At 39.3% G+C, this 14485-nt stretch overlaps 1 protein-coding gene and 1 long non-coding RNA gene across 8 annotated transcripts in view; one reads left to right on the plus strand and one right to left on the minus strand.

The window, feature by feature from the left end:
• Positions 1-449: 449 nt before the first annotated feature.
• LOC139157572 (uncharacterized) lies at positions 450-6234 on the minus strand. Its single transcript, XR_011557510.1, has 3 exons — positions 5737-6234; positions 3813-3902; positions 450-2971 (listed from the first exon to the last, which is right to left on the minus strand). It is a non-coding gene; the product is annotated as an uncharacterized lncRNA (long non-coding RNA).
• The window catches only part of LPGAT1 (lysophosphatidylglycerol acyltransferase 1), a 60060-nt gene continuing 48497 nt past the window's right edge, over positions 2923-14485 (plus strand). The window contains exons 1-3 of one of the 7 annotated variants that reach the window (XM_070734464.1): positions 2923-2947; positions 8073-8297; positions 9273-9540. In XM_070734464.1, coding sequence (XP_070590565.1) covers positions 9303-9540 — 238 coding nt within the window. In that variant the 5' untranslated portion in view covers positions 2923-2947; positions 8073-8297; positions 9273-9302. Of the gene's footprint in view, positions 2948-4400; positions 4424-5634; positions 6341-6577; positions 6910-8072; positions 8298-9272; positions 9541-14485 lie in introns of those variants that run through there. The other 6 variants (XM_070734466.1, XM_070734467.1, XM_070734462.1 and 3 more) reach the window with 6 other exon arrangements.

Below are 14485 nucleotides of genomic sequence, written 5' to 3' on the forward strand. Positions count from 1 at the left end.
TGTAAAGCCTTTGACTCAGTAGTACATGACAAACTACTTCTAAAACGAATCTTATGGAATTTCCAGATCCCTGCACAAAGGGATAGCTGCATTTCTATCAAACAGGCAACAAGTAGTCAAAATAGGGGATGTCCTATCCAACCTTGCAGCTGTTTACAGTGGTGTCCCCAAAGGAAGCATTTTAGGACCCATACTCTTTATACTTTACATAAATGACCTTTGTGATCAGATTATAAAAAACTGTGTTCTCTTTGCTGATGATGTAAAACTATTCAATACCACTGACAATGCTGCTACCCTACAAAAAGACCTTGACTATTTGTTAGAATTGTCAAACAATTGGCAACTCTGAATCTCAACCAAATGCTCTGTCTTACATATTGGCAAAACAATAATAATAATAATAATAATAATAATAATAACAACAACAACAACACAAAATACAAGCTGGGTGGATATTTTATTTATTTATTAGACTTGTATGCTGCCCCTCTCTGAGGATCTGGAGCGGCTCATGACATGCAATACAAACAATATGTATACAAATTTAATAGTTAAAAAATAGTAACTGAAATCCTATTATATAAATACAGTCAGTCTAAGAATCCAATGTCAAATAAGTATTGTACTACTTTTTATTGCAATGTTGCAATAGCAGAATCATTCAAATGTTAATGTGCTCCCATCCTTTATCTTTGCGAGAATGAGGGAGGGTTGTATCTGAAACATTTACATTCATATTTCCTCTTTTGCACCAGATTCTCTTTTATCTGATTGTTGATAGTTGCTCTTTCTCTTATTTCTCAAGGCCATTATTTCTGCACTACACAGTATCATAATAAGTAATATCTATGTGAGTCACACAAATAAGGATGGAACTTCAATTTCTCAGTCATGACTGCCATCTTATCTTTTTTTCACCAGTATCTCACATAAAACCCTCCTTCAGTTTACTGAAGACCAGTAGACCAAAAAAGCATTTCCTTGCTGAAGGAGTTAACTTCTTTTAAATACTTCACATTTTTCTGTCATAAACCTATTTTACTGGCAGACACTCTCTTTAGTGTGTTTATTATCATTTATCATTCCATTTGACTTAACTGTCTGACTTATACCAAAATAAGAGGATAAAATATTTGAAAATAGCATTATATAAATAATAGTGTCAGGGTTCTAAATAGCATTAAATACTAAATCAGAGTCTGAGGCTAATGATTCCTCAAAGTTCCAATTTATTACAAGAGCCATGTTGGGACATCTGGGAGGAACCCATATCTGAATTTCCAGTGGTTTTTCCACCCAGTTGAAAGTTCAAGCCCTTGCCCCTGCACCCGCAAGTTCATCATGTTGACCAATTTTCATCTGCCAACTTGGCAGAAACTCCCATCTCCTTCCTTGAAAGTGCAGGAGTGCAAAGACAAAGGATGATCTTGACAATCTAGAAGGAATTTGTTATGGCTACATGCAGACATCCCTCACGCGATGACCCCTCCCAAATTTCCATAGCAAAGAATACATTTTAAAATAGCATAAAGTGTGGCAGGCCAAAGACCCAACTAAAATAGCTTCGGCCTGACAACTGCCCTGGTTAATATGTATTAACTCACAATAACCATGGTGAATAATTAACAGGCAAGTGGAAAGGACTGACTTTTTCTTTTCATATAAAAATAAGCCCCTGCTATTCACAAGGGCTAAAACTTGTCATAAACCAGCCTGACTATAGGATTTCCACAAAGTTTGAGTGAGGTTTAGATTTAATCTACATACAAATGACTACTTGAGTACTTTTGCATTATGCACTCTCTCACACTCTCTTTTAAAAAGATTAACAAGCTGGAACTTGTACTTCAGCAACTGTATAATTAACTTGCAGTAAACAAATCTGATAATTGTTTCATCCTGGTGTCTTGCTCACTGAATAAAATTACTTTCTGGATTAAGTCTTAGTGTATATTTGTGCCAATTTGACCAATACCAATTGGTCTTATGTATTATCATCATCAATGAATTTCAATACCTATTTGATGTCTCATTAATGTTTGCCAAATAATGGAAAGTGTATTTTCCTGCTTATGTGTGATATGTTAGATTTTTAAAACGAAGTTAAGATAGATCAGTCTTTCCCAACTTGCATTCTTCCAATTAATAAAGACATCCTATAATATCTATACTGGCCAGAATTTGGAGTATTTAAAGTTAAGTACATTCGGAGTTCAACAAGTTGAAACACTCAAAATTAAAATTTGCTGAAAATGTAGGACTATTGCTGAAAATACTTATCTCTTTTCTCATGTAATATGCAAAAATGAAAGACTTGGTATGGCAGCTTTTTTCTCTTTCCAATCCTCCTACATAGAAGAGTGATGGCTAACCTTTTTGTTGTTGTATGCTGAAAATGACCATACGCAACAGCACCCGCTGCATCCATAATGCAATGCACGCATGACCACCCCGCATGCATGAAATTCCCCACAGCTCCCCGTGCATGCATGCGCGACCCTCGCACTTGCCCCCCATCCTGTCCATGCACGTTCCCCCTTGCACTCCCTCACGCATGCATGCATGACTACCACCCTTCCTGTGTGCATGACCCCATGCTCCCCTGGTCTTTGGACTGGTGTTTGGTTATTTGTAGCAAAATATATCGCCTTTTTTCAGTGGCAATAATGGAACAACTGAGTTAGTGGAAAAGATCATCATCTTGACATCAAGGGGACGTTTTGACAAGAAAGACAGGAATAAAAAAAAATATCAAACATGTTAACTGTAGCTTATTGTACCATAATTTGAAATCTCTTGAATAACATTTGACCCAAAATACTAGAACAACTCAGTTAAACATTAATTGTCAAGTACTAAATAATCTGAAATTTATTAACTGACAGGCCACAGATAAGCAATGTTCATGCCAAATGGTGTCCCATGACAGCTATCTTCTTCAAAGGTAAATATCTTCACTTACTGAAAGCTGAAATGTAGAAGGGATTAACATGTTATCATATATTATACAAAATGAAGATTTTGCTCTATATAATAGTGATAATCTTACTTTTAATTTAAAAATAATTGGCTGGTGTATTAAATATACAAGGTCTATTAAATCAGTGTCGTGGAATATAAAGTTGACACTCTTAGCTGTAACTGAAAACTCTCATTTAATGTGTGCCAAATAGTCATAGGGGAAGTAGAAACTGATGTCTTAGTGCTGGCAGTTCCCAGAGGTGGAGCAAACTGTTAACTTAATCACAAAGTAGTATTTCTTTTAGGAATCTACTATATTTTATACAAATTCAGATCAGTTCACCTAGCACAGTACTGTTTATACTGATTAATGGTCCCACATTTATCCACAGGATATTGTATATACTAGAAATAAATCTTTCTAAATACACCAAAGATTGAATTAGTTATTTGCATGGAATGACAGTCATTTGTGATTGAAGTAGAAAAGTACATTACTTACATATCATTTTGATATCATAGTGTATTCCTATGCACGCTTACTAAAACCATTATGTTCCATGGTATTTAGATTTGCTAAATAAAGATTGACTGACTCTTGGTATCATAAAAATAGTTGAACTTGCATAAAGTTCTAAGGTACGCTTTGTTTTAGATGGGGTTTACTGAATAATTTGGCCTTATGTGTAATGCTGTGACTATAAGGTAACTGTTTATTGCAATCCCAGTCAACTGAGATGTATTCAATAAATGAACTAATAGCATTGAGAACACAGCCTCTGTGGAAGTGTGCACAATAGTACACAAATGTTAAACCTGATCGCGTCATGCATATTGTAATGTATTGCCGTGTTTTGCCTTTGCGGAGCTGGGGTGGGGTGGGGTGGGTATGGCCTGCATGTCACGCATCCGAACCATAGGCCACCAATTTGACAGGCCTGCAATAGTATAACAATGTTTTAACACCTTGATCCCTATCAAAAGCAGATTCATAACTTTTACAGTTAGAAATTATAGATGAACATCAGTCACATATTTGTGACTTTAAGAATAAGGATTTGATTACAAAGTTTGTCCAAACTATCAAATATGAATGTAACTTATATTTTATATAATTTATATAAAATGTAATGTCCCACCTTAATTCATTTGCAGATTTTGAAATTAAAGATAAAGCTTGATTTTAGGATTACCTCACTTAACAGTGGGTAGGGTTGATCTAAAACATAATTTGAAATTTCAGTGATGTAACGGATGCAGACCAAATGTTTATTAAAGCCTGAAGTATTAAATATTTAGCTTTGCTGAAATGCCAAACAGTATATATTTTGCCTGCAAAGTACATCAGGTCAAATTACTACTATACTATCTGCCTAAATAAGCGACAAGAATACCCACCTTTATCGTCAGGCATGGGGGAACTGAGACATCACCCCCGGGCATATACAATTTATGAATGGTATGTCTGTCTGTATGGTTGTTTAGAAAATGGGGTTTTTAAAATATTTTTAAACTGTAATTTAGATTTGTTGTAAATTGTTTCACTTTGTTGTGAGCCGCCCCGAGTCTGCGGAGAGGGGCGGCATACAAATCTAAATAATAAATAAATAAATAAATAAATTATAGAACAGGGCTGTTCAAACTTGCGGCCCACGGGCCAGATGTGTCATATGCTGGCGAAGCTCACATCCCATTTAGCCAAGGGGGGCAAAATCCTGATACATCATGTGATGCCACCATGACTAAGCGAGTTTGACACCTCTATTCTAGAAGATATATTTTAATCAAATAAATATACATATATATACATATGAGAAATGAGACTCCAGGATCACATGTGCTCCTGCAAATCTTAGTTGAAACCAGAGTACCTCTAAAAGTTGCTGCAAATTTCAATTCAAATCTGATATTCAGAGGGAAAATGAATTCACCTTAATTAATTCAGCCAATATAAATGTAAAACAATGGCATGTTGTATAAGCTGCTTTTAGTTCAGTTTATCATGGTTCCAATATATATCATGCAATTATGTTGTTTTGTGTTATGTGATTCTGGTTACATATAGGTTCATAGAGAAAAGCAATTTAAAATTGTAATACAGAATGAATTCAGAGTTCCAGCTAGTTGTTCCTATCAGAACATCTTTATATTTTGTCCCTAAACTGTTGGCACATGCTAATTCTTCTCTAAGTTGTTGCAGAATAGCCTATTTTAGTGTTTTTATAAAGTTTAAACTTTTGCTTTATAAAAACTCAACAAGAGGTTTCATTCCTCACCACTCAACCTCATATTTCTTCTACAGTATACTGTTCAAAAAAAATAAAGGGAACACTCAAATAACACATCCTAGATCTGAATGAATGAAATATCATTGAAATATCATTTGCACAACTATTCCATTTGCACAACAGCATGTGAAATTGACTGTCAATCAGTGTTGCTTCCTAAGTAGACAGTTTGATTTCACAGAAGTTTATTTGAAGTTATATTCTGTTTTTTAAGTGTTCTCCTTATTTTTCTTTTTGAGCTGTGTATTTCCTTTGAAGGCCTCCTCTTACACACCATACCTTGTGATCCTTTTTCCAGTCCTCAGCCTATTCCTGTCTACAATAATAAGTTTGATTTTCAATAGGCCCTTAAATCAAGTTTTCTTTCGCAGCCCCTCGGGGCCTTCAGAGAACACGTGAGGCATGGGGCTGTTTGTTTTTTTGCACCAGCAGACTTAAATCTCCTAACGCGACTTTTGAAGTTCAAACCTTGCTAGTCACCCACTGTGGAAAGGCCGTGGCGCTGTCAGGTCGCCCAAGCAGTCATTCGGCCACATCCGCTCCTTGCTGCCATTGAAGAAGCCTGAGGACAACGGGAAGGGCTGCTAAATCTCTTTGCATTTTTTTTTACTGGCTGCAATTCTCTTCGTCTTTTCCCCCGCTCCCGACATTCGGACTTTCGCCTTCCTTTTTTAAGCGGGAAGAGGGGCGCGCTTTCGCTGCCTTCTTCCGGGACCGGGGAGGGGAGCTGTGAGGGAGGCGGCCTGCTGAGGCCCAGCCCGCCGGGGAGTTTGGCTGACGGAGGGACGAAGCCAGACTGCTAAGCTTCGGCTCGTTAGAGGGAGCTGTCGGCCGGAGACGGTGGGGCTTGCTGCAGCGAGCGACCTGCTACTGCCTTCGCTTTCGCCTCCTCGAGAGCCAGCGAAACTTGCCGGCGGAGCCGAGTTAGCCGCAGGGAGGAAAGAGGCGGCGTCGAGGGGTCACGGCGCAGCCTCTCCGCGGCAGTCGAGGTGGGCGAGGGCCCTGCCTTGGCGGCCGCGGGTTGCCACCGTTATGAACCCGGCGGGCTCCTCAGAAACGGCCCTGCAAGGGAAGCCGCCCGGCCAGAGGTAGGAAACTCCCCACCCATCCTTTGCCCGCGTCTCGAAGAGGGGAAGAGAAGGGACTGTGGTGATGGTTTTGGGGGGGGGCGAGATAAGTGAGGGAGCCACGAAACCGCTTGTCGCCTTCGCTTCCCCGGGGCTTTTGGGGGAAATAACAGCCCCTCCTGGGGGAGAAGCAGGGGACAGGCTCTCGGAGCCCTTGAAAGGACCCCCCCCCCCCTTTCCACCCCTTGTCGCCCGAGACGAGGTCGGGGCGCTTCCTTCCCATTGGCGCTCTCTTCAGATCCTCCTCCCCTCGCTCTGGGTGAGCAGCGCGGCGTGGCGGCGGTGATGGAGGAGGAGGAAGAGGAGGAGAACGAGGGCGGCTGTCGCCCTTGAGGAGGCTGCCCTGGAGCCCTGAGGTTGAACTTCGAAAGGGCTCACGCGGCTCCTGTCCCGCGACTGCCCTTCTGGGCTCTGGGGAGATGCCGCCTTCGGGAACGCGACCCTTTCAAGGGGGGTTGTGGGGGGGGGGGGGGAGGCGGCAAGGCGGAGGCGGTCGGTCACACAGGAGAGCGACCCGGGAGTTGTCCTAGGTATGCAACGGCGCTGCTGGCCAAAGGTCCCCCCCCCCAACTTGAGGCTGAGGAGGCACGCCGTTGGTGCCCTTGAAAAGAAGTTCTCAGTCCGGGAGGAAAGGAGCCAAAACCAGCCTTTCCATTCCCGACCTTTATAAAAGTTTGTGGCCGGTTTAGAATCCTTTTCTTGTTCCCCCCGAATTGGAACAAAGGTTCGGATTCACAACTCCCCGAGCCATTAAGAGGATACGAGGGGGGAATTCTAGGTCCCCCCCACCTCTCTTGTGAATGTAAGATAATAGTATCTCTCGAGGGACTTCGTGTCGGTGAGTGGGGTCGCTCCGGATGCTTTCGAAAAGACCTTGAGAGACCAGCACTCTCCTCCCCTGTCTGCTCATATTGATATTGTTTCTTGCTTATTTGACCCCAAGACAATAATTAAGTGTTGTACCTCATGATTGTTGACAAGTGTATCTTTTATGCACACTGAGAGCATATGCACCAAAGACAAATTCCTTGTGTGTCCAATCACACTTGGCCAATAAAGAAGTCTAATTCTATCCCTTCCTGGGGCGCTTGTGGGGAAAAAAATCCACCCTTGCAATCTCTCCCTGTGAGGAGGAAGTTCACTTTAATACGGTGTGGCGAAACTCATGGTTTGGAGGGAGACTTTTCTCGCAGCCCTTCCTCCTCTGCTTATAAACAGCGTAAAAGGCTTCCCAGCACCGCGGAGTCCTACGCTTAGTTCTCCTATTTGGTCGGGGCACGGCTAGAGCTTCTCTTTTCTTGGAAGCCCTTGCAAACTCGAGCACGTCCGCAGAGTCCTCGAGCCTTCACGACAGCGGCGGCTGAGATTTTAAAGACATTCTCCGCGTCTCCCCCCCCCCCTCCCGCCCTTACGGCGCAAGGCGCTCCGATTATCCCAACAGGTGCGGGAGTTGCGCTTGCTGCCCTCTTCCTCTCGGGAGGAAGTAGCGGATACGCCAGCCGGAGTGATTTGCGGCGGGATTCAACCTCTTGTCTCGAGAAAGGCGCGCGAATTCGCCGTAGGCCGCGAATATTGTGCAAAAACCTTGCTAAGAGTGTGTTAGGTCTTCTGGACGGCGCCTTGTAACATAGCTGTCTCTGGCGCTTGTGCTTCCAGTGGTATACCTCCGCTTTTTTTTCCTCCCTCCCCTCAGAGAAGTGCAAAGGAAATAGGGAGTGTTCCCAGCCCATTCCCTTGGATCCAGGCCAGCAACCTCCATGTCCATGAGACCGCCGTTATCCCGCCAGAGTTGCAGCCGCTGCCTCCACTTCCTTCTCCTTCACCGGCAGCCACCGATCAAGGCACCCCCTTCTATTGCTAAGGCCATCAGGCCCACTTCTCTGGGCCCTCCTGTTCCCTTTCCTCTGCACAGCAGAAGGTGAGTGATCCCAGTGAATAGTGTGGGCTGAGCCTCCCTTTCTTCTATTCTCCTTCCCCAACCCTTTAGTGTTCTACATACTCCAGATACAAGCACTGAATTTAGTAAAACCCTATTCCTAGATAAGTCCTTTGGGATGGAGTTTCTAGTCTTTGTCCCCTTTTGCTACCTATTTTTCATGTAACTGGGCCCTTTTGTATTTTTTATTTTCCCTGTTTCCCCCTCTTGTAATTTAGGGGTTGAGGTAATTTTAATCATGTTGATAATTAATGGGTTTGTCATTTTTAAAATCATTTAGAAAGAGCATTTCTGTATTGCTTCACACTAAAATCTCAAGGCACACACTTGAAAGCATAAGAGTCTGCATGTTTTCATTTTTTTTTCTCTTTACCTACATTTCCTCTTGCAAAATAAAGGGCAGATAAGTATTCTTTGTGTTAATGTGTAACCCATCATTGCAATTTTTATGGAGGAAGAGCAAAGGGAATTCTTTGTCTCAAAATATCTGCCCTTTGTATATCATGATTAGGTTTTCTGTGTTACCAAATAGAATTCACATTTCTTTAATATGCTTGCTGTGGCATACTTAAGACATTGAAAATGAAAATTTACTTCATATGCAGTTATCTTATTGAGAGATAAAATGAATGTAATTGTATAATCTTGTCAAATGTATATTCTTGTAAAAACACAAACCCTAGGGGTTTGAAGAACAGCTTTGTAAGATTTCTTCTAACAGTTGTGAATATAACAACAATAAAGATAAGTAATTCTCATTATTAGCCTGCAGTGAATTTTATTGTTTTTTAGAAAAAGATTTGAGGATAATATTTATGTAGTCATCTAGAAAATTTTAAAAACTCATGAAAATACTTGCAAAATGTATTACCATATTTTAGATAAAAATCTTTTTGGAAAGATTTTTTTTAAAACATGAAGTTGTGTATAGTAATTTTTCTCTTTCTTATCCTGTAGGAAAAGACTACAAACTTCTGTATAAAAAGAATGGCTATAACTTTGGAGAAGGCCCAAAGGGCAGGCTATATATTTCTGAAAGCACTGATAAGATTTAGCTTCATGGTTGCTAATAACCTTGTTGCTATTCCGTCCTATATTCTGTACATGATAGTACTGCAACCTCTTCGATTGTTGGATAATGAATGGTTTTGGTATATCGAAGGAGTATTATTTAAATGGCTTTTAGCTATGGTGGCATCCTGGGGCTGGTGGGCAGGATATACAGGTAAGAACATTTTTTTGATATTAAACATTTATATATACAGGAATAAATTACTGACAGTGATTATATGAAGCATGCACTGTACCACATTTTAGGCTAACATAATATATGGACCCTACCTAGGCTGTTAATTTATGGCACAGTTTGCTTTGCAAACTATACATTTTGGTTAATTGATTAAATCATAGTTCAATTAAGGATATTGTACAAACAGCAACTATGTTTAGATATATTAGTATATCCTTAAAATATTTACATGTGTTCTTGCACAGATACCAGAAATACTAGTGTATTACAAATTAAGTTGTTTTTGTCCACATTGTTGTACCTTGCTTAAAGTAATGTAAAGAACCTAGTACCAAAGTGATGGTCCAACAGAAAATGTATATTAGACTAGGTATATAAAAATGAGTTCTGAACTTGCTTCGGAGGTACTGTATTCTTAAACATGCTTTTATTTTATACTTTTAAAAAGGCAAGTTGATTTTGAATAGGGAAAAAAGCTGTATTGAATTCGGATTCATTTGTAAGTGGTTTACAAAAAAAAACCCTTCATTTTTTGTGGAAAAGCTGGTTATACTGAATCTACATGCTATCCTAGATACTGTTATTTGGGTTGCATTGAAATTTGTGGGTTGGAAACTTATAGAGCTTCAATATATTCCATATGCTAAACCAAAAATTGGTTTGTTTGCATTTGTTGCTCATAGTATTGTACAAAGTCAGCTGTAGTGATTTGTCAACTATAGTGTATGAGCTGTGTGAATTTAAATCAGGTTTGTTCAATAAATCATAGTTAAAATATAAGAATCTGATGCATGAAATCAACCATAGTGAAGGCTGAAATTAATACTATTTTATAATGACCATCACAAATAGTTTGTGGAAATGTTTCTTTGAATGTCACCCTTTACTACTTCATTGTATTGTTTTATTGCCATATTAATCCAAATAGTGTTGATATCCAAAGTATTAACTTCGATAGTTACAGGAAAAGATACTCATAATAATAGAATTGAAAGAGACCTTTTAAACCATGAAGGTCAATTCTTTGTTCAAAGGAAGAATTCATATGAAAACAGTAATAAATTGGTTGCATATATCTGCTTCTGCTGAACTCATCCACTTTTGGGGGGGAATCAGAAGTAGTGCTTTGAATAAGTGGATGTACTGTTAAATTGCTCTTTCTTTTAGGATTTTCTTAATATTCAGCTGACACTTGCTATCTTCTAACCTAATTTTATCATTCTGTATCTTTTTTGGTTGATGGAGAACAGATCTTGATGTTCTGTGTTTCTACCCTTTCTGGCGCTTAGAAAAGTTTTCTCATACCTTCTCTCAGTTATGGCAAAACATACCTAATTCCTTCTGTCTATTCTCATATAACTTAGTTTCTAATCTCATGATCATTTTCATTGCTGTTTTTTGAACTTCATCCAATTTGGCTAATTCTGTAAAGTATGATGATTGGAGATGACAGATTTCTGGTGAGAACTAATAAGTAGGACTAAAATAGAATTATTTACGGCTTGGAAACCATACTTCTATTGATATTTTCAAAAATTGCATTTGCCTTTTTTGCAGCCACATCGCACTGATTCACTTAAGTTAGTATTGCAGGGGTGTCAAACTGGCAGCCCATGGGCCATATGCATCCACGTACAGGTCAGGCCCGCCCCAACTTTGACACCCACGCACTATTGCAAGATCATATATAGCCAATTTCATATCTGTACATTTGGTTTCTACTCTCTGTATAAAAAACTTATTATTTTCAGCCCACTCATCTAATAAATCAAAAACATTTTTAATTTATGCTGTCTTCTAGAATATAAGCTGTTCCATCAATTTTGGGTCAACCAGACCTATAATAAGTATTCTCTATCTTCTGAACTAAGCCTGAAATAAAAATATTTAAAAATGTGAGGACTGCCAAATTCTTTGGTATTTCAGCTGATACATTCCAGTATAATGAATGTCTGTTGATAAGCACACACTCAGTATGATTTTGGTACCTTCTCTATATCCATGTAATTTTTATGCCATTCAGGTCATATTTAATTACTGTACCTTGCTAATTATTATGTTTGTGAATTATATACACACCCATAATCAACATAGTTCATGAATGATCAGTGGATGCTGAATGAAAGAAATCTATATAACTACTGGTACTAAGTAATTGATAAAGAGAAATTCCTCTATATACGCAGCATTGCCAACACATCATTGTAGTTGGCATAATCTGTAGGTAATCTTCATGCTTAAAACAACTAATTTTTAAAAGAAAGGGTGTGTTTTAAAAATACTTGAAGGAAAGTACATAACTCTTAACCCGCACTCAACCTGTAGTGCTCAATGGAATGCATCTACATGGAGGGAAGTATGCACTGGAGTATCCCAAGGCTCTGCTTTAGGCCCAGTATTCTTCAATATCTTCGTCAATGACTTGGACGAGGAGATAAATGGGGAACTCATCAAATTTGCAGATGACACCAACTTGCAGGAATAGCCAACTCTCCAGAAGACTTGAACATTGGGTGCTATCTAAGAAAATGAAATTCAGTGGTGAAAAAAGTAAGGTTGTACATTTAGGCAAGAAAAACAAAATGCGCAGGTCCAATATAGGTGATACCTTGCTCAACAGTAGCTGTGAGAAGGATCTTGGAGTCCTAGTGGACAACCATTTAAATAAAAGCCAGCAATGTGCAGCAGCTGCCAGAAAAGCCAACACAGTTCTAGGCTGCATTAACAGGGATAGAGTCAAGATCACATGAAGTGTTAATACAACTTTAATAATGCCTTGGTAAGGCCACACTTTGAATACTGCATGCAGTTTTCATCCTCACGATGTAAAAATATGTTGAGACTCTAGAAAAAATGCAGAGAAAAGCAACAAAGATGATTAGGGGACTGAAGGCTAAAACATATGAAGAACAGTTGCAGGAATTGTTCAATGAAAAGGAGGACTAGGGGAGACATGATAGCAGTGTTCCAGTATCATGGATTGCTACAAAGAAGAGGGAGTCAAACTATTTTCCAAAGCATCTGAGGGTAAAAACAATGGTTGGAAACTAAACAAGGAGAGAAGTAACTTAGAACTAAGGAGAAATTTATTGACAGTTAGAACATTAATCAGTGGAACAGCTTGCCTCTAGAGGTTGTGAATGCTCCAACACTGTAAATGCTCCAATATTTTCTTAAATAGTGTAGGGCAGTAATGGCAAACCTATGGCATGGGTGCCACAGATGGCATGCGGAGCCATATCTGCTGGCATGCGAGCCATTGCCCTACATCAGCTCCAACGTACATATGTGTGCTGCCCAGCTGATTTTTGGCTCGCATAGGCTCTGGCAGGGTGTTTTTGGCTTCCAGAGATCCTCCGGGGGATGGATCATGGAGGAAGGCGTTTTTACCCTCCCCTGACTCTAGGAAAGCCTTTGGAGCTTGGGGAGGGCAAAACATGAGCCTACTGGGCCCACCAGAAGTTGGGAAACAGGCTGCTTCTGGCCTCCAGAGGGCCTCCGGGGGTTGGGGGAAGCTGTTTTTGCCCTCCCTAGGCATTGCATTATGGGTGTGAGCATTTGTGCATGTGTGATAGTACATGTGCATGCTCTTTCGGCACCTGAGGAAAAAAGGTTCGCCATCATTGTGATGTAGGGTTTCCTGCCTAAGCAGGGGGTTGGACTAGAAGACCTCCAAGGTCCCCTCCAACTTTGTTATTATTATTATTATTACAGCTTACCTGTGATTTTCTATCTGTTTTAAATATGTATTATTTTCTCTCTGATATCTGGAAATTTTAAAATAAAAATTTCTACGTTGCTATTTTTCATAATAAAATATGGACTAATATTCAATTATAGGGATTTATAAAATGCAACCTTATGCAACCTGTTTTAATTTTAGCAGTTCAAGTTCAAGTGAGAAAAGAAAATAGAAGAAACAGAAAAAGAAAATAGAAAAAGAAAGGAAAATGGTTACATAGTACATCATTTCCATTTTGTTTGTATTCCTGGTGAATCAAAAAGCAAACTACATACCGTATCTCCTTATTGCTTTATCTAATCCATATAGCAATTGTTTGCATTTTTATTATGTTATTTATAGTTATCAATTATATCCACATTGTGTTTCATGCTCTTGTATACTATAAGAAGTTTGTCAAACAAGTTTGGTGCTCTGGAGTTGCCAAAAACATTCTCAACTACATCCATGGATGCTTTCCATGTGATTTTCTCTGGCCACCCTAATAGATCCTTGCAACAACTTGTCATTGATGACATCTGATCTGTGGACCAACAATTATGACTTCTTTAATATTGGTATCAGTTATTCTTGATAACATGTGTCTCAAATAATGAAACCTCCACTTGTTCATTGCTTTTACAAATTTTTTAATTAGTTGGAATTTTGAGTGAAGCAGAAGCAAAAAAAAAATTGTCAAGTGGTTTGTGCACCATGTTTTTCCCTCTTGGAAGCAAATTACAGTATTTCAGAATGGCTATTTGTTTTAATGCAATGCAACTCTCTTTCATGGCTGTCCCATTTACATATGTAACAACAGAACTTGGTATATATAAGTTGCATTCCAAGCAGCCAGACCTGTTACTTTTAGAACTTAGTTTTCCAGTTGTATTTGGTGTACTGGACGTGCTTCAACAGCTGTTCCATATTTTTATATGTTTCTTTAATGTGTGTGGCATAGCCAATAGATATGAAGTGTGGACATTGCTATTGTATAAAAACAGAATATTTCTATAAAATGATATGTGATAGGTTAAACTGGGGATTATTTTCATGATTAGCAGCCAAAAATCTATTTAAAATCTTTGTTGGTCAGTGTATTCAGTGATACACCTAAAGGGTGCTTGGGATCACAGAATTTGGGTCTGGAGATTGACCATAACATATCCATTGCAACCTTAAGGCTGCAAGTTGATCTCT

Source organism: Erythrolamprus reginae, chromosome 1, assembly GCF_031021105.1.
Source record: "Erythrolamprus reginae isolate rEryReg1 chromosome 1, rEryReg1.hap1, whole genome shotgun sequence".
In the NCBI taxonomy this organism is placed as follows: Eukaryota; Metazoa; Chordata; class Lepidosauria; order Squamata; family Dipsadidae; genus Erythrolamprus; species Erythrolamprus reginae.